The 14,522-nt window shown below is 34.1% G+C and overlaps 2 protein-coding genes and 1 pseudogene across 2 annotated transcripts; 1 reads left to right on the forward strand and 2 right to left on the reverse strand.

The window, feature by feature from the left end:
* The first annotated feature begins 371 nt into the window (after positions 1-371).
* LOC128982367 (uncharacterized) lies at positions 372-10,231 on the forward strand (annotated as a pseudogene).
* Positions 10,232-10,553: 322 nt separating this feature from the next.
* Positions 10,554-10,991, reverse strand: LOC128982369 (leupaxin-like). The gene has a single exon (XM_054401327.1). It carries the CDS (start codon positions 10,961-10,963, stop codon positions 10,568-10,570), a length of 396 nt encoding a protein of 131 aa, XP_054257302.1. The 5' UTR covers positions 10,964-10,991; the 3' UTR covers positions 10,554-10,567.
* A 558-nt stretch (positions 10,992-11,549) lies between these two features.
* LOC128982365 (leupaxin-like) lies at positions 11,550-12,633 on the reverse strand. Its single transcript, XM_054401323.1, has one exon. The coding sequence runs from the start codon at positions 12,545-12,547 to the stop codon at positions 11,600-11,602; it is 948 nt and encodes a 315-aa protein (XP_054257298.1). The 5' UTR covers positions 12,548-12,633; the 3' UTR covers positions 11,550-11,599.
* Positions 12,634-14,522: the final 1,889 nt, after the last annotated feature.

Here is a 14,522-nt window from a genome sequence, read left to right on the forward strand (position 1 = left end):
GAGATTATAGCAACAGCTTGGGTATTCTCAATTTATTGTATGATAAAAAGAAATACAATTTTGAATTGTTAAACCCGATTATTTTACATAATCTATCTAGACCTATTGTCGTTTATAAGTTTATAAGCGACTCTCAAAACAAATCAACAAGATAGTGTAATTTTATTATTTTACAATAGGTTGAAAAAACATTTATTCAAAACCTACAACACACCATTAATCTGAATTTAAATCGTGATAAAACGTGTGAGACAATGAGCTCCACCTTTCGGCCTTCAGTCAAAACAAAATTAATTGGGTTTTTCCTGTGTCATCCATACCCAATAAACCAGCGTGGGCTACAAAGAAAACTGTTTACATTCGGTTTAAATCAAAGCCAAGTGTGTCGATGAATGGATTTGTTTGTCCACCAATGACAACATCTAGATCCAGATACTTGACCTAAGACCTCAGTATCCCACCGACCATGGAGTGCAACGGAGCTCTAGTGTTGTTACTGTGTTTAGCTGCGCACTGTACCGCATGTAAGTATTTTTATAATTTTATGTTTATAACAAATATAAACATTTGTATTAAGTTGTGGTGAAAAAATATTTGTTGAAACTTTGGTAAAAAAACTTTAAATTTGAAAAGTCTCATAATAGGAAACAATCATGGGTTTTGAACAGTTTTTTTTTTTTTTTTTTTTTATTAATTATTGTTGTACATCTTTAATTTTTATTGCAATGACCAGCAGTTTATCTAGTGTCCATTCAACAGCGGGATTATAATTATGCAATTGATGACTTGCTGTTTGTGTATGCTACAGTGTGATTGAGCCAACGGGTTACGTTTAATATAATTACAAAAATTGATAAAGTTGAAAAACAATTTTATTGTGATTGATTGAAAGGGTAGTCACAAAATTTAGTTTACAAAATGATTTTGAAGTGGTTTTAACAGTTTTGAGATTTGAGTTGAGTTATTCCTTTTTTATTGACACAGTAAAAAACTTCCTAAGTAAATAATCAATACTTTGTACGTTTTCCCAATTTTTTGCTACTATTTATCAAATGCAAATTAATAATGACAATGAACTATGTCGAATCAACATTCACTATGTAGCCCCTGAAATGATTAACTAGACTATTATATGTTCATACTTTCACGTAAACAGATCTTAAATTATACCGAACCAATAAAAAAACACTTATGTGAGAAGTGTAAGATACAAAATAATTTGTAGTTTTTCACACAAACGAGGTTTCTTTTTTTTATTATGTACACGGAAACACTCCATTAAAAAATCCGGTGTTAATAAATAATAAAACATAAAACCAAACCATAACTTTCAAAGTTACTAAATACATTTTTTAGACCAGGAACCTACAAAAAACCTAATTATACTCGTAGCTTATTCCCTAAATGGGAAATTCGCTAATAAAGTCTAGATAAGTAAAAAAAACCTAACAATTTGCACCTGTTGTGAATATATTTATTTATTGATACTATACGTTCTCTGTAGCTATTTCAAAATACTCCCATTTATTTGCTTTAGTTAAAAAATATTTAGATAAATATAAGTTAGTGCACTGAAAATCACACAGCTTTGTGATTTCAAATAGGCTAAACTTGCAAAATTATTATCCCTCAAAATAATTGTTTGTAACATTTTTTTCCAGTGACACGTTCAAATGAGTTACCTATGATTAAAAATGTAAAACTTTTTTCTTAGAAAATAAATCCAATAATTCATGTAATTTCATACTGTTGCATAAATAACGGATATAATCAACACACGATTTTACAAAAATTTTCTCAGGAAAGAGGGGACAAAATTATTCTATTCTATTCTAATGCTGTATTAAAATGCAAATATCACGATAGAGTCAATATGGTTTTGTTCCCAACTGTGTGTTTTAAAAGCTACAATCAACAAGAGCTGGTTAAAATAACAGTTTTGTATTATCAGTGACGATTGCCCACTGACTTATCTGCGCGTAAATATTAGTTTGGACCAAACGTCACCGGGAAATTCGATCTGTCGATCTCCAATTGGATTCCAAAAACATTTTCGTGGAATTTTTACGAAATACTACTTTTATTTACATCTGTCATAGCAAATTGATTGGTTACATAATCATTTTTATATGTACAAACTATTTCACCCACTAAGACTAGTTGTAAATGATTTATAGAATTCTATTGGTAAACAAAACGTATGTATTTGTAAGCCTTTGGTTGACATACTTATTATAATTTACAAATTGAAAATATATAAGCTCACAAAAAATGTTATATACTAAAAAAAGGTTGCAAAACTTATGAGATCCAGCTAGCTTGACCATGCTACTGGAACGAATTACACGCGGGTTGTGCCAAAAGAAAGGTTATTGGTCTTGTAGGTTTTATTTGGGGTTTTAAAATATTTAAGTTAATTGGGTCAAAAATGGAAATTAAGCTTTTCTTATGGAGATTTAACTTGGGTCTAATTCTATATATATTAATAGAAGGGAAAATATACGCATACTGTTAGAAAGATATTTGCCTGTAGATGTGCAGAATCCCTTTATATGAATTTAAAATTCAAAAGAAATTAACATTGGCCTTATGGGTTGCCATGATGGCGACGAAATAACAAAAAATATACACAGAAAATCAAAACAAATGGAAGAATACCGTATAGCGTGGGGTGAAAATAGAGAATTTTGCACAATATGTCTAAAATTATGATAAAATAAGCGAGAAATTATTAATAACCACTGAGTTTTTTACGTCTATATAGTAATATCCAGTTAACCACGATTTGTTTCTTTTATATGATAAGCCATGGAAAACAAAACATGCATGCAAGAGTTATGACTAATCAAAACAATGTTGATAAGCAAGCTGTAAACTCAGCTGTTTCCTGTGTGACAATGTTTATCTGTAATGCAGCTAATTAATCAACCTAGATTTAAGTACAAACACAAAATATAAAGTTATAATGCAATCCATGTGCAATAATAATACCGTACATCATTACAGTTTTTTATAAAGGTCATATCACTTTAGTTACTTACAAAAAAAGTTTTAGTCTAAAAATCTTCCTTTATTAGAAGATATTGAGTCATTATAGATTTATTTGGTATATTTGTAGGGTACACTCCTTTTTTACAAGGTTTAGGCATAGACTTGGAGTATGTTTTATCTATGGTTTAGGTTAGTTTATTATGAATATGTTTCCAATGCAATGTAAAATTGTCTACAGGAATCAAGATTATTAATATGAGCGTATTTTATTTAGCTCTATTTGTATATCATTTAACATCTACACATTTTGTTATTATGGGATCCCATCGATGTATAATAACTCTTATGTTATTATACATCGATGTGGGATCCAGCTGTTTCTGTAGTCAGTACCATTATTAGAAGCCCAATAATCAGAATCAGAGTTAGCTGGGGAAATACTATTTCAATATCAAATTACTATACAGGGTGTCCCGGAACTCTCTACCAATAATTTAGGGCATTGTTCATGGGCAAAAAACATTATATGTGAACGCATGTACTGCAACTAACCTCCAGCGGTCAGGTATCACTAAAGCGGCCATATCTCAGTTAACATTCGTCCAATCTTAAAATAGAAGGTGTCAATCGATTTTTAATCAAATTGCCTTGAAAAAGTTATTCTTGTAAAATTTTAGCAAAGTCAACGGTTTTTGAGTTATTAAGAAACAAAATTGTAAAAGGCCGCCATTTTGTTTTATGAATTTGGAAAATTGTCTCAATTGTAATGTAGCTTTGTCTTACGAACTGTAATAAATGTTTTGTGCAAAGTTTTAATTTTGTATGTTTAACCACCTTTTATAACAAAACTAGCAGAGTACCCGTCCTTCGTACGGGGTTGGCATATAAGTTTAAATTGCTTAATGCAGTTATACTCAAGCTTTGCGTTTGCAATGGGGGAGGACAAAGTTTGATAAAATTTGCTACTTTAAATTGACGGTATACTATGGTATTACACATCTACCATAGCCATAATGTTCTACCTCTTCACCTAAACAATAAAGAAAAATAAAGTATCACAAATTTAAAAAATCCCAAATTATTCATGACATTAAAAACATAAACATAACTGTAAACAATCCTACTTTGACAGTTCTCATTGCGTATCACAGTTGTTTGTTGCTGCTTAGTTCAAATAAGCTGTTTACATAAATGCAAAAAAATATATAGTGCTGCACCCTGTTGGTAAATCTTATAACTTTTTAATGCTTTTGTATATCATAGAACCAACTTTTTTAGTTGAAGCAGCTGACTAAATTCTTTAATTCCCTTTAAATATGAATACTCATAAGGTTAACATGGGGAACTAAAGAGCCACTGGGGCGGAGCCCGAAGGGATTTTTGAGATAAGAATATGCCTATATGTTAATCGGGAATGTGAGCTATCATCATGTCAAATTTCAGCCCAATCCATCCAGTGGTTTATGCGTGATTGACCTTCAAACACACAAACAAACACACAAACTTTCACATTTATAATATTAGTAAAATAAAATAAGATTAATAAGTGAATAAAACAAAATGGCGGCTGTTTGAGTAACTAAAGACTTTTTGGACAATTTAAATATGATATTTAGATATGTTTCTTACCCAGGAACAATGCTCTAAAATATTAGTAGAGAGTTCTGGGACACCCTGTATACAATCGTTATGTGAATAGTTAACATGTATAACAACTAATTGGGTTGGTAATATTTAATTTCTCTCTCTCTGTTAAATGCAGCATCAATATTTATGAATATTTAGGTTTAATAGTTAATGTTTTCTTGAATGTTGATCGATTGTGTAAACTTGAAGGGAAATCAGTAATATTGTGAAATTTAAATGAAGCAAGCTCCATGATCTTTTGATCATTGAACTCTTGATTTATTCTCTACCGTTATTGATACTGTATATCTTTTAATATTTAGAAAAAATATGGTGTTAACCTGTTGGTCAATTTTAAAAGAAAATTTTTAACAATGTAAAACACTAACTCAACCCCAGTTTTTTATTTTTCTCTCTATAAATCTTTTCTTTGAGATTTATCTTCTCCTCTGTTTAGAGACAAATGTTGATTATTTTGGCTTGATGGTGTTACTGTACCTACTAAACACATATATTTTATTCATGATAATCTAAGTATGTCAAGTTCAAGAACTGATAAACTAAGCTATTAAATAACTAAGCAGCTGTGTCTAAGGAACATGTCGGCCTTAGTCACTAACAAGACTACAAGATCGCGCCACTCATCCTACACTCATCCTTCACTCATATTTGGGTTAAAATACGCACATAGTGGCGTCCCCATCTTAAATAATTGATAATTGATATAATTGATATAATTGATAAAAAACTAAAAATATATATAGTTCAAGGTTTATGGCAGAGTCGAGATATGTCATTGAATGTTCATAAATATAACATTTTTGGTAAAGATGGCTTTATCTGTGTGGTATTTTGCTGTAGCAAAGATATTTTGCAAACAAATTTGTAAATTACGTGTTTTTAACCATTGAGAAGAAAGCAGTTGATTCTGTGCATGTACTGATTTTAAAGCACACATTTCTTTTTGAAATTTTAAGTTTTCTTTTTTGTTTTTAGCTGCAATTTTCTCAAAAGATGGAAAACTAGCGGACGAAGAACTTTTGGATAGATCAGAAGTCAATGATTTGCAGCAGAAAGTGGACACTCTTTCAACCGTTATTCTATCTAAAGACAACCAAGAAGACTCAAGTTCTTCCCAAGAGACTGAGTCAAGTGAAGAAATTAAAACCTTTTCAAACGGTACAAAAAGTTCAAGCTCTAGCAGTTCTAGCAGTTCAAGTTCAAGTTCAGAGAGTAACGAGAAAACAAAGGAAAAGAAAGTAGTAAAACGATCTCTAGATTCTACATCCGACTCTGTAAACTCTTTAGGACAAAATAATCAGACATTAAAAAATAACGAACAAGAAAAAAACACGACCTTACTTTCAGAGCCAGTTTCACCTGTAGAAGTAGAAAATCACAATGAAGATGATCCAGAACCGACTGTTGTTGCTGAAACAACCACACAGAACGATCCTGAACCTACCACAGAGCCTGAACAGAATGGCACAACGGAAACTGACCAAGCTGAAACTACAACAGAAACAGAGGCTAGCGAAACGACTGAGACAGCTGAAACCGAAACTCAACCAACCACTGAAACTGAATCTGAAACAACAGAGGTAAATCCTAGTACCACTCCTGAATCTTCTTCGACGACTGAAAGTGAAACATCAGAGAAAACACCTGAATCATCTTCAGAAGATGAAGATGAGGAACTTCCATATTACAGCCCAAGCAGCACTGCGACGCCTGAAGCTGCTACGCCAGAAAACAAAGAAAAATCAATGATAGAGTTTACAATGGACAAAGTGAACAAACTAAGCGACCAGATAAGGTTGGTTCTGATCACTTACAAAAAGGTCGGAGAAGTAGTAATTCCAGGGCAGAGCTTTTTTCCAGAGCCGATGACGATGCAAGACTTCAGGCAATCACTCTCGGTCGGCACGATGGATTTCAAAGACATGAAAGTTTACGGCCTTTCCAAATTTACGGTGGAACATATAAACACAGATGTGGACAGAATGCAGGTAAATCTTTTAACTAGTCAATCGTTATGTAAGCTATGTTGTTGCATAACTATATTTATGAAAAAGTTGTGGTTTGAGAACACTGTTGTTGCCCGAGAAACTTCTAGGGGAAAAATAACCATCGGGAAGTTTTGTTCAGTTACAACAAAGTTTGGTTGTAAACAGAGTTAAATCTTACGATACTTTATAATAACTTTATTCTCAGTTAAATTCTTGTAATTGATTAGGGTAAATGGCATAATCTTTCAATCAATAACCATGGCATATTTGAATCCTTAATTAGGCTGGGAAGTACGTGTTCAAGGTACAAGCAAGCCTCACGTTGGATTTCATACAATGTACCGTAAACACCTTCCCGGATTTTCTGCGTACAATATTTTTTGCCACAGTATTAACAAATAAATAAATGAACACGCAATATCTATACAAATAAATACAGAGTAAGTAAAACACAATCCATACGTACAATGGCAACACATTTTAAAATACACAATTCAAACTAAATTTTCAACCAAACTTTCAGGTCTATAAAGAGACCAGAATACTGCTACCACTATACTGCTAACTGTATAGTGTTGCAAAAATACCAAAACGTTAGCAATATTTCGATACAAAACGGGTGCCGGAATATTTTGAAATACTTAGATTTTTCTAGTTTCCCCCATGGTAAGTGAACAGTATACTAAAACCAATTCAGCAAAAAAGAACTAGTATTACCTAAATACTCCTTTTCAAGTAGATCTTACTTCACAAGAAGTGACTTTCAATTCATCAACTAAATTTGAACTTGTTTCTTAGGTATACATCCTCCTTCACATGAAGAGATTGGTGATTCTCGGCAATTACACTCTACGATCATTCTTCACCAGAGCGGCAGGACCGTTCAATGTCACTCTTCTCGATGTGGATTCGGAAGGCGTTGCTGAGATCCAAACAGCTGCTGAAGGATATCTAGAAGCCGCTGACTCTCAAATGGACATGATTACAAAGGACAATGAGAATAGACTTCAAAAACCTCGGCTTCTTGGTTCGTAGCATTTGCCATTGAAATTTAAAACTAGTACTGTCCACTGAAACTACTAGTATTGTTTTTTTTTTATTAAACTTGATTTAAGTTCTAAGATTTTTACTGTCAAGGTTAAAAACCCCTCCTTATATAGATTAACACAATTATTCTTTAAACTAAATTTATTGACTGTAACATCATGAAACTAAATTCACCACAACTCAAAACAAACTGAATCAAAACATAAACAAACAACAATAAAAATAAAATAAATAAATAACATATATTAATAAACATATGACTATTGCCAACATCTTCCATTTTTTCAAATTGTTTCTAATGTAAACTAAAAAGGTAAATTTAGTATTATGAAGAACTATAAATATTTTGTTTTGTTTACAAATACGCAGGTTACATTTTTTAATGATTTTTATGTTTCTTTTTGTTTAAGGAGTGTTCATACCTCGGTTCCTTCTTTAACATTGTTGTTTGTTGTAAAAAAATATATAATACTAGTACACCTCTGTTGCTCAATTTCGAGCAATTAATTGCAAACTACTACAGGTGTTATTTCAAAACGAATAACAGTCATAATTGACTTAAAAGAGTAAACTCAAAGATAATGTAATCAATCACTCCACTCCAGTTATCAAAATTGAAAACGAACGCTCTTGTGTGTATCATGTGTTTAGGCCCTACTATGAACAGCTATAATTAATACAAATTATTCGTCTGTTTAAGTAAACAATATCTTTTCTTCATAAGAAATACATTGGGATTTTGATGGCCTGTGGGGCAAAGCCCGAGGAATTTTATTACAGGAATTGGTGAAAGGGGGTTTCTATACAAAAAATACTTAATTTTGACACATCGTTTGTAAAAATCCGTCCATTATTAACGGAGGGGTAGTGTTTTGTAGAAATCGCCTTCACGTATCTGTATTATATATAAGGATAATCCGATAATCACTAACCAGTAATTATCAGCCTAAGAAATAGATAGCTTTATCCAGAACCAAACCATCTCCGAATTAAATCAGAAATTATTGAATTTAGAGGGAAATGCTCAAACCACTCGACTATGTCTCTTTATGCCTGCAATGAACTATATTCAGTGGCTTGTTTAACAACTACTTCTTGATTAAAAATGAATACCAACGCTTGGTAAGGTAAGGTGAATGAGACTCCCAAAACATAAATGAAGTTTTACTAAAGTGATTTGATTTACAGGTTCCATGTTCCAAGGAGCAGTCAGTGCGGTGGGGGACGCTCTGTTCAACAGCATCAAACCACAAATCCTCGAGAGAGTCAACTCAGTCATCAGAACCGACGTCAACAAGAAACTCAAAGAGTTCTCGACAAAGTTCATCAACAAAGTGAACCCCGTGGATTTAGCTTTCTCCGAGGGGCGAAGGTATTGCAAGAACGCCGGTTACGACCCGTATCACATCAACGATCACACCTTCTTACTTGGAGGTCTGGTGTACGTCAACATCACCGACTTCTGGGTGGAGGGGTTGTCCCGTTTCCACCGGGTCGGCAATCTGTCGCTATCCATGGATGCGGGAGTGATTGAAATCGGCATTCACGTAATGACAGGAAAACTCTCCGGGCAGTGTCAATGGAGCGGACAAACATTCGGAATAGTGAAAAGCGGCAAAACCAACTTCACCGTGGACCACCTACAAGTCAGGGCAATTGTGCACCAATCTCTGGACGTAAGGAAGAAACCACAACTGTTCGACTTGGACCTTGAACTGGGATGGGTAAAGGTCAAGATGAACGAACCGATGACACTCACCATGATGATCGAGGGAATAATAAACGCGTTCCCAAGACTGATACGGCACATAATAGTCGACACTCTGGAACAACCTTTGAAGGAGAAAATACAGGAAATTCTAGATAAAATCAACGTAGAATCAATCGTCGATGAAAACCTGCCTCGACTGGATACCTTCGGCTTGTGAGCTCAGAGATGTGATTAGTCAATTGATGTGATTGGTTCATTAATCTGTGTGTCAGTCAGGAAACTAACAATTATTGTCACTCGTTGAAATTGATTGTTGGGCAGAGAAACTAGAACAAGTTTGGTCTACATTGAACTAGTTTTTTTTTCTTGGACTTTATCCTGTAGTGGAACAGTTGGGTAATGTTTAAGTAAAAGATTACTAATCTAATGGTTTAGTCCAAGACTTAAAATGGTTATCTACATCTATCTTAATTAGGTTAATGTTAAATCAATTATTTAACCCACAATAATTTGTTATTAAATGTACACTAAAACCAAACCAAGTAACAGCAAGCTCAAACAAGTCAAAACAGTTAGAAAATATTGTTTTACATTTAAAATATAATGTAAAAGTATTCATTGCTTGTAAACTCTGTAATGTAGTCTCAAGTTTATTTTATTTAATTGACATATTTTTTACGTTAAAGGGAAAACCTGCAGTATTATAACAATGTTAGTAGTGGTTTTAAACAGAAGGGTTGAAAAACATAAATTATAAAAAGTGTATGGATAAACATTTGTGCTGTACAATTATGTTAAAGGTAAACCCCATTTTCATGTAACATGTCAAAATAAAGTATGATAAAATAGGTTGTTAACTAATGATTCTTATTCGTTAATCAAAAATATTGACTCTACAATAACCAATTTAAATTGTAATCTAAAACTCCTCAAAAAAGCTTGTGGTTAAAAAAAAAGTATCATTTAGAAAGGAAAAATTATATCTTTCTCAGGGTAGCTAGCTGAATGATCTCTTTTCAAAACAATTCCCAAGTCAGCCACATGGTTTTAATCAAACCAAAAACAAAATCATACAAAAAAATCATTTGGTTTTAATCATTCAAAATCATAGACAACGTTTTGGAACTAGTTAAGCACTATTTTGTTACAAATTTATTTTAAAAGTTGTTATTTACAATACCAGTTATCTCCTGCTACAATCTATACAGTAAGGTATGCCACGCTTCTCTACAAACTCCTTGGTTGAAATCGGGTTGCTGCACCTGCGACAGACAAAACAGCTGGGATGCCAGTGTCGGTCCAATGCTGTGTAGATTGTTTTGTCAATCAGCTGATTGCAGGCGGAGCACTTCTTACCGTAGAGTCTCTTGTAGTCGTCTGCACAGTGCGGCTTGCCTGCCACCACGTAGAACCCACTCTCCCTGATGGACGCTCCGCACTTGACACAGGTGAAGTGATCAACGTGCCAAGTTCGGCCCATTGCTGCCAACACGGTGTCCGTGATGGGTTTCTTGCAGAGAGAGCAGATCTCAAGTACGTCAGAAGCTTGGTAGATATCTGAACGTTGTTCGGTAGCCATTGCCTCTTCTGCTTTTACACAATACTTGAAATTTTTGTATTTCCTTATTTGATGGTTTCATAATTTTACACTTGTTACTATGGATTTTGCTTGTACAAGTTATGGGAATTTAACCGGTTAAAAGACTGCAACCACTGGACTAGCATAAAACCAGTCTTGACGTTATAGCTAAATGCTAGTGATGAATTCAAAACAGTGTTAGGTTGTAATAGTTTAGATTCAGTTGAACACATTCCTCACAGGTCATGAAGCTCAAGGTCCCCTGTCAATTACTATTTAAGTTTTAGTTAGAGAAACCATGTATTTACAAAGATTTATCTTACATTCGCTAAGAAATACATTTCATCAGGAAAACCCATTCACCTGAATTTTACCCTAAGCTTATTGGATAACTTGATAACTGTACAGTTTTTAAACACAATAATTTGTAGTGATTGTTAATTTTAAATGAGTGGTGACAGCTTTCTTTAAATATTCAAAGAGTAAAAAGCTCTAATTAAGTTCCAACTTGTACTAATTTTTTTTCTAATTTCTACTTGTGTCTACATTTTCAGAAGAAAAAAAAATATATAATTAGGTTCTCAATTAGATATAATAACCAATTTTACCCTTTCAAAAATTTTACAATAAATGAGCCTACACTCCACAACCCATACAGAAAGGCATCCCATTCTTCTCTGTGAACCCTTGCTGTGCGTTGATGGGTTTCTTGCATTTATTGCAGGAGAAGCACTGTTTGTGCCAATGCTTGTCCAAGGCAGTCAGGACTGTATCCTTTATCAGCTCTCCACATCCTGAGCACTTCTTCCTGAACAGTGCTGTGTAGTCCTTCTCACAATAAGCTTGGCCGTCCTTGGTGCTAAACTCTGCCTCGGTGATGGGCTTCTTGCAGTGAGCACAAACAAAGTGGTCTTTGTGCCAATGTTTACCGAGCGCTGTCAAAACCGTGTCCGTGATGGGTTTGTTGCAGTGAGCACACAAAGGGTTGGAGCCGGAAGCACAGTTTCCAGAAGGGAAGAGTTTTTTATGATCGTCTTCGCAATACGGCTTCTCGTCCTGGACGAAGAATGACGAACCGTTGAACGGTTTTTTGCAGTGAGTGCACACAAAATGTTCTTTATGCCAAGTTTTACCCATGGCCTGCGTTACGGTGTCCGCAATCGGTTTGTTGCACTGAGCGCAAATCGCTCCACTCGAGCCTCCTTTTTGAAACAAAGCTTTGTGGTCTGCCTCACAATAAGGTAGTCCGTTTTCTGTCAGGAACTTTGAGTCTTTGAACGGTTTTTTGCAGTGGGTGCAAACAAAGTGATCTTTATGCCACGTTTTCCCCATGGCTGTTACCACTGTGTCTTGGATGGGCGAGTTGCACTGTGCACACTGAGGTAGGTTCGGTGTTTGAAACAGGGCCTTCCAGTCTTTTTCACAGTACGGCTTTCCGTCTTCTTGTATGTACTTGGCATCTTTCAGGGGCTGTTTACAGTGAGCACACAAAAAATGCTCCTTATGCCAACTCTTGCCCAATGCAACTACCACTGCCTCGTTGATAGGTTTGTTGCAATGGGCACATATGTGTTTTGAAGACATTTTGACTGCGGCAACTAACTGGGTTTTCCAAATTTATAATACTTGAAATTTGTCTTGCACTAACTTGAATTCTGGTTTCCTGATTATTTCTGATTGGTTACCATGACAATGTTTTTACAAAAAATGGCAATAAACTTTCCTATTTCATAACACAGAAAAAAATAAAATTAAGAATTTTTGTTCATGAATTTACATTAGGTTATGTACTTTACATTGCAGTGCCTGATAATAACAATGGTCATACACCATCTTTGTGTTAATAGCATGGATAGAGTTCATTACATTAAACAAAAAAGTTTAGTTATTCTCCAAAATATAAAGTACATTTATTCATAAAGTTTAAGATTCATTGGAGTAAAAAATGTTTCTTTAGTTCTAATAGTTTACCATACACAAATTAAAATAGAAAAGTCTACTTCATATTAGTATCAAACATCAAAAGTTTTAAGACTAAACCACACACTTAATTTTAAACCCCTCTTAAAAATAAATTTAAAAGGCTTGGTGATAAAGAACCAGTTACTTTTAAAAGCTCAATAAGGCTACTGTCGTACTGAAAATAATTTTTAATCGGTTTCAGAACAAAACGCTGACCAACAAAGTAGTGGGCAGTTTAATTTTCCATTTATTACAGAATGAGCCTACATATTATTTATTTTCCACAAATTGTTCATGATCCAAATACTTTATATGCCCTACTTTTTTACTTTATACTTTTAATTGAAATGGCAACCATACAAAGGTAGGTAGGTATTTTAAGTATGAATGGAGTTGAGTGGTGCGATCTTGTAGTCTTGTCATTGACTAAGGCCGACATGTTCTTTGGATACAGCTGTTAATTAATAGCGCATAAAGCCAATGGCAACTAAGGGACCTACAGTTTATAGTGGAATACGAACCACATTTTTGCCTTATAATTTTACGAATTGGTCTAATTATCAGGATAGTACTGCGGATAGTCGTAGTAATCACTAGTGTGACGTTAATCCACACCATGGAGTATCGCATCCACAGATCATGACTAAATATCCACAATTAGTGACCTTCAAGTAGCTGGATATCAGGACGACGCCACGGTCCCAGTCAGAAATAATCATTTCAGAACGGGCTTTGATATCGTATCTCCGTACAAGCTAGTCATTCTACTTATGCCTTTCGAACATAAAAAATTAATATTTTTTATGTTTAAATTAAATCAATGAATTAAAACTCCTTTATGAATTAACTCTCTGGCAGTCGGTCGTCAGTTTTTAGCCGTGCACGTGCCTTAATGTTTTCGTGTCGTGTCCGTGTTATGTGTTGTATGTACTATTTATTAAACTTTGACGCAATGAAAATGAAGAAACCACGTATAAAATGTAAATATGTAAATAGATCAGATTAGTGTATGATGACTACGCACCCGACGATGGAGTTATCTCCGAAACGGCCGTAGTGCTCAATTAACAGGATTGCAAAGACTGTAAGTAACCTTTATAATTAACTCTCCTAAATCTTTTTCTAATTGATTTAAAAAGTTTGCACTTATATGGGCCTACTTTAGTGGGGAGGCAAATGTAGTAAAATATGTCAAATTCCAAAGTTGGCTCACCCCGAAAGGTAACCGGTGAACACTATGCTAGATGATATTGTATAGTAGTACAGATGATATTTTGACCGGTGTTCACTCTGTATGAGTGGGACTCTCTTATCTGGACGCCATTTTCCAAAATGGCAGATGTCAACGTTTGATCTTTGAATAACTCAAGCAAAAATGATCCGATTTTGATGAAATTTGGTATAAACGTTTAAACTTACATTTATTCGAATGAGTTCGAGAACCAGCATGATTGGACCATGGGAGCGGGGGTTTATGGGGGGTTTTATGGGGTAAAAATTGGATTTTCTTATTTTTTGCCCCCAAAGCACAACATTTTCCAATTTCTCTCTAAACCATTTTAAAGAACTTAAAAAAAGAAATAATTTAGTATATTAA

The sequence above is a fragment of the Macrosteles quadrilineatus genome, unplaced genomic scaffold, assembly GCF_028750875.1.
Source record: "Macrosteles quadrilineatus isolate MER2022 unplaced genomic scaffold, UCM_ALF_1.0 Scaffold_219__1_contigs__length_164744, whole genome shotgun sequence".
NCBI lineage: Eukaryota > Metazoa > Arthropoda > Insecta > Hemiptera > Cicadellidae > Macrosteles > Macrosteles quadrilineatus.

Bases quoted from the DNA above. Each gene is read 5' to 3' on its own strand.
- LOC128982365 (XM_054401323.1), bottom strand. From the start codon at position 12,547: ATGTCTTCAAAACACATATGTGCCCATTGCAACAAACCTATCAACGAG.
- LOC128982369 (XM_054401327.1), bottom strand. From the start codon at position 10,963: ATGGCTACCGAACAACGTTCAGATATCTACCAAGCTTCTGACGTACTT.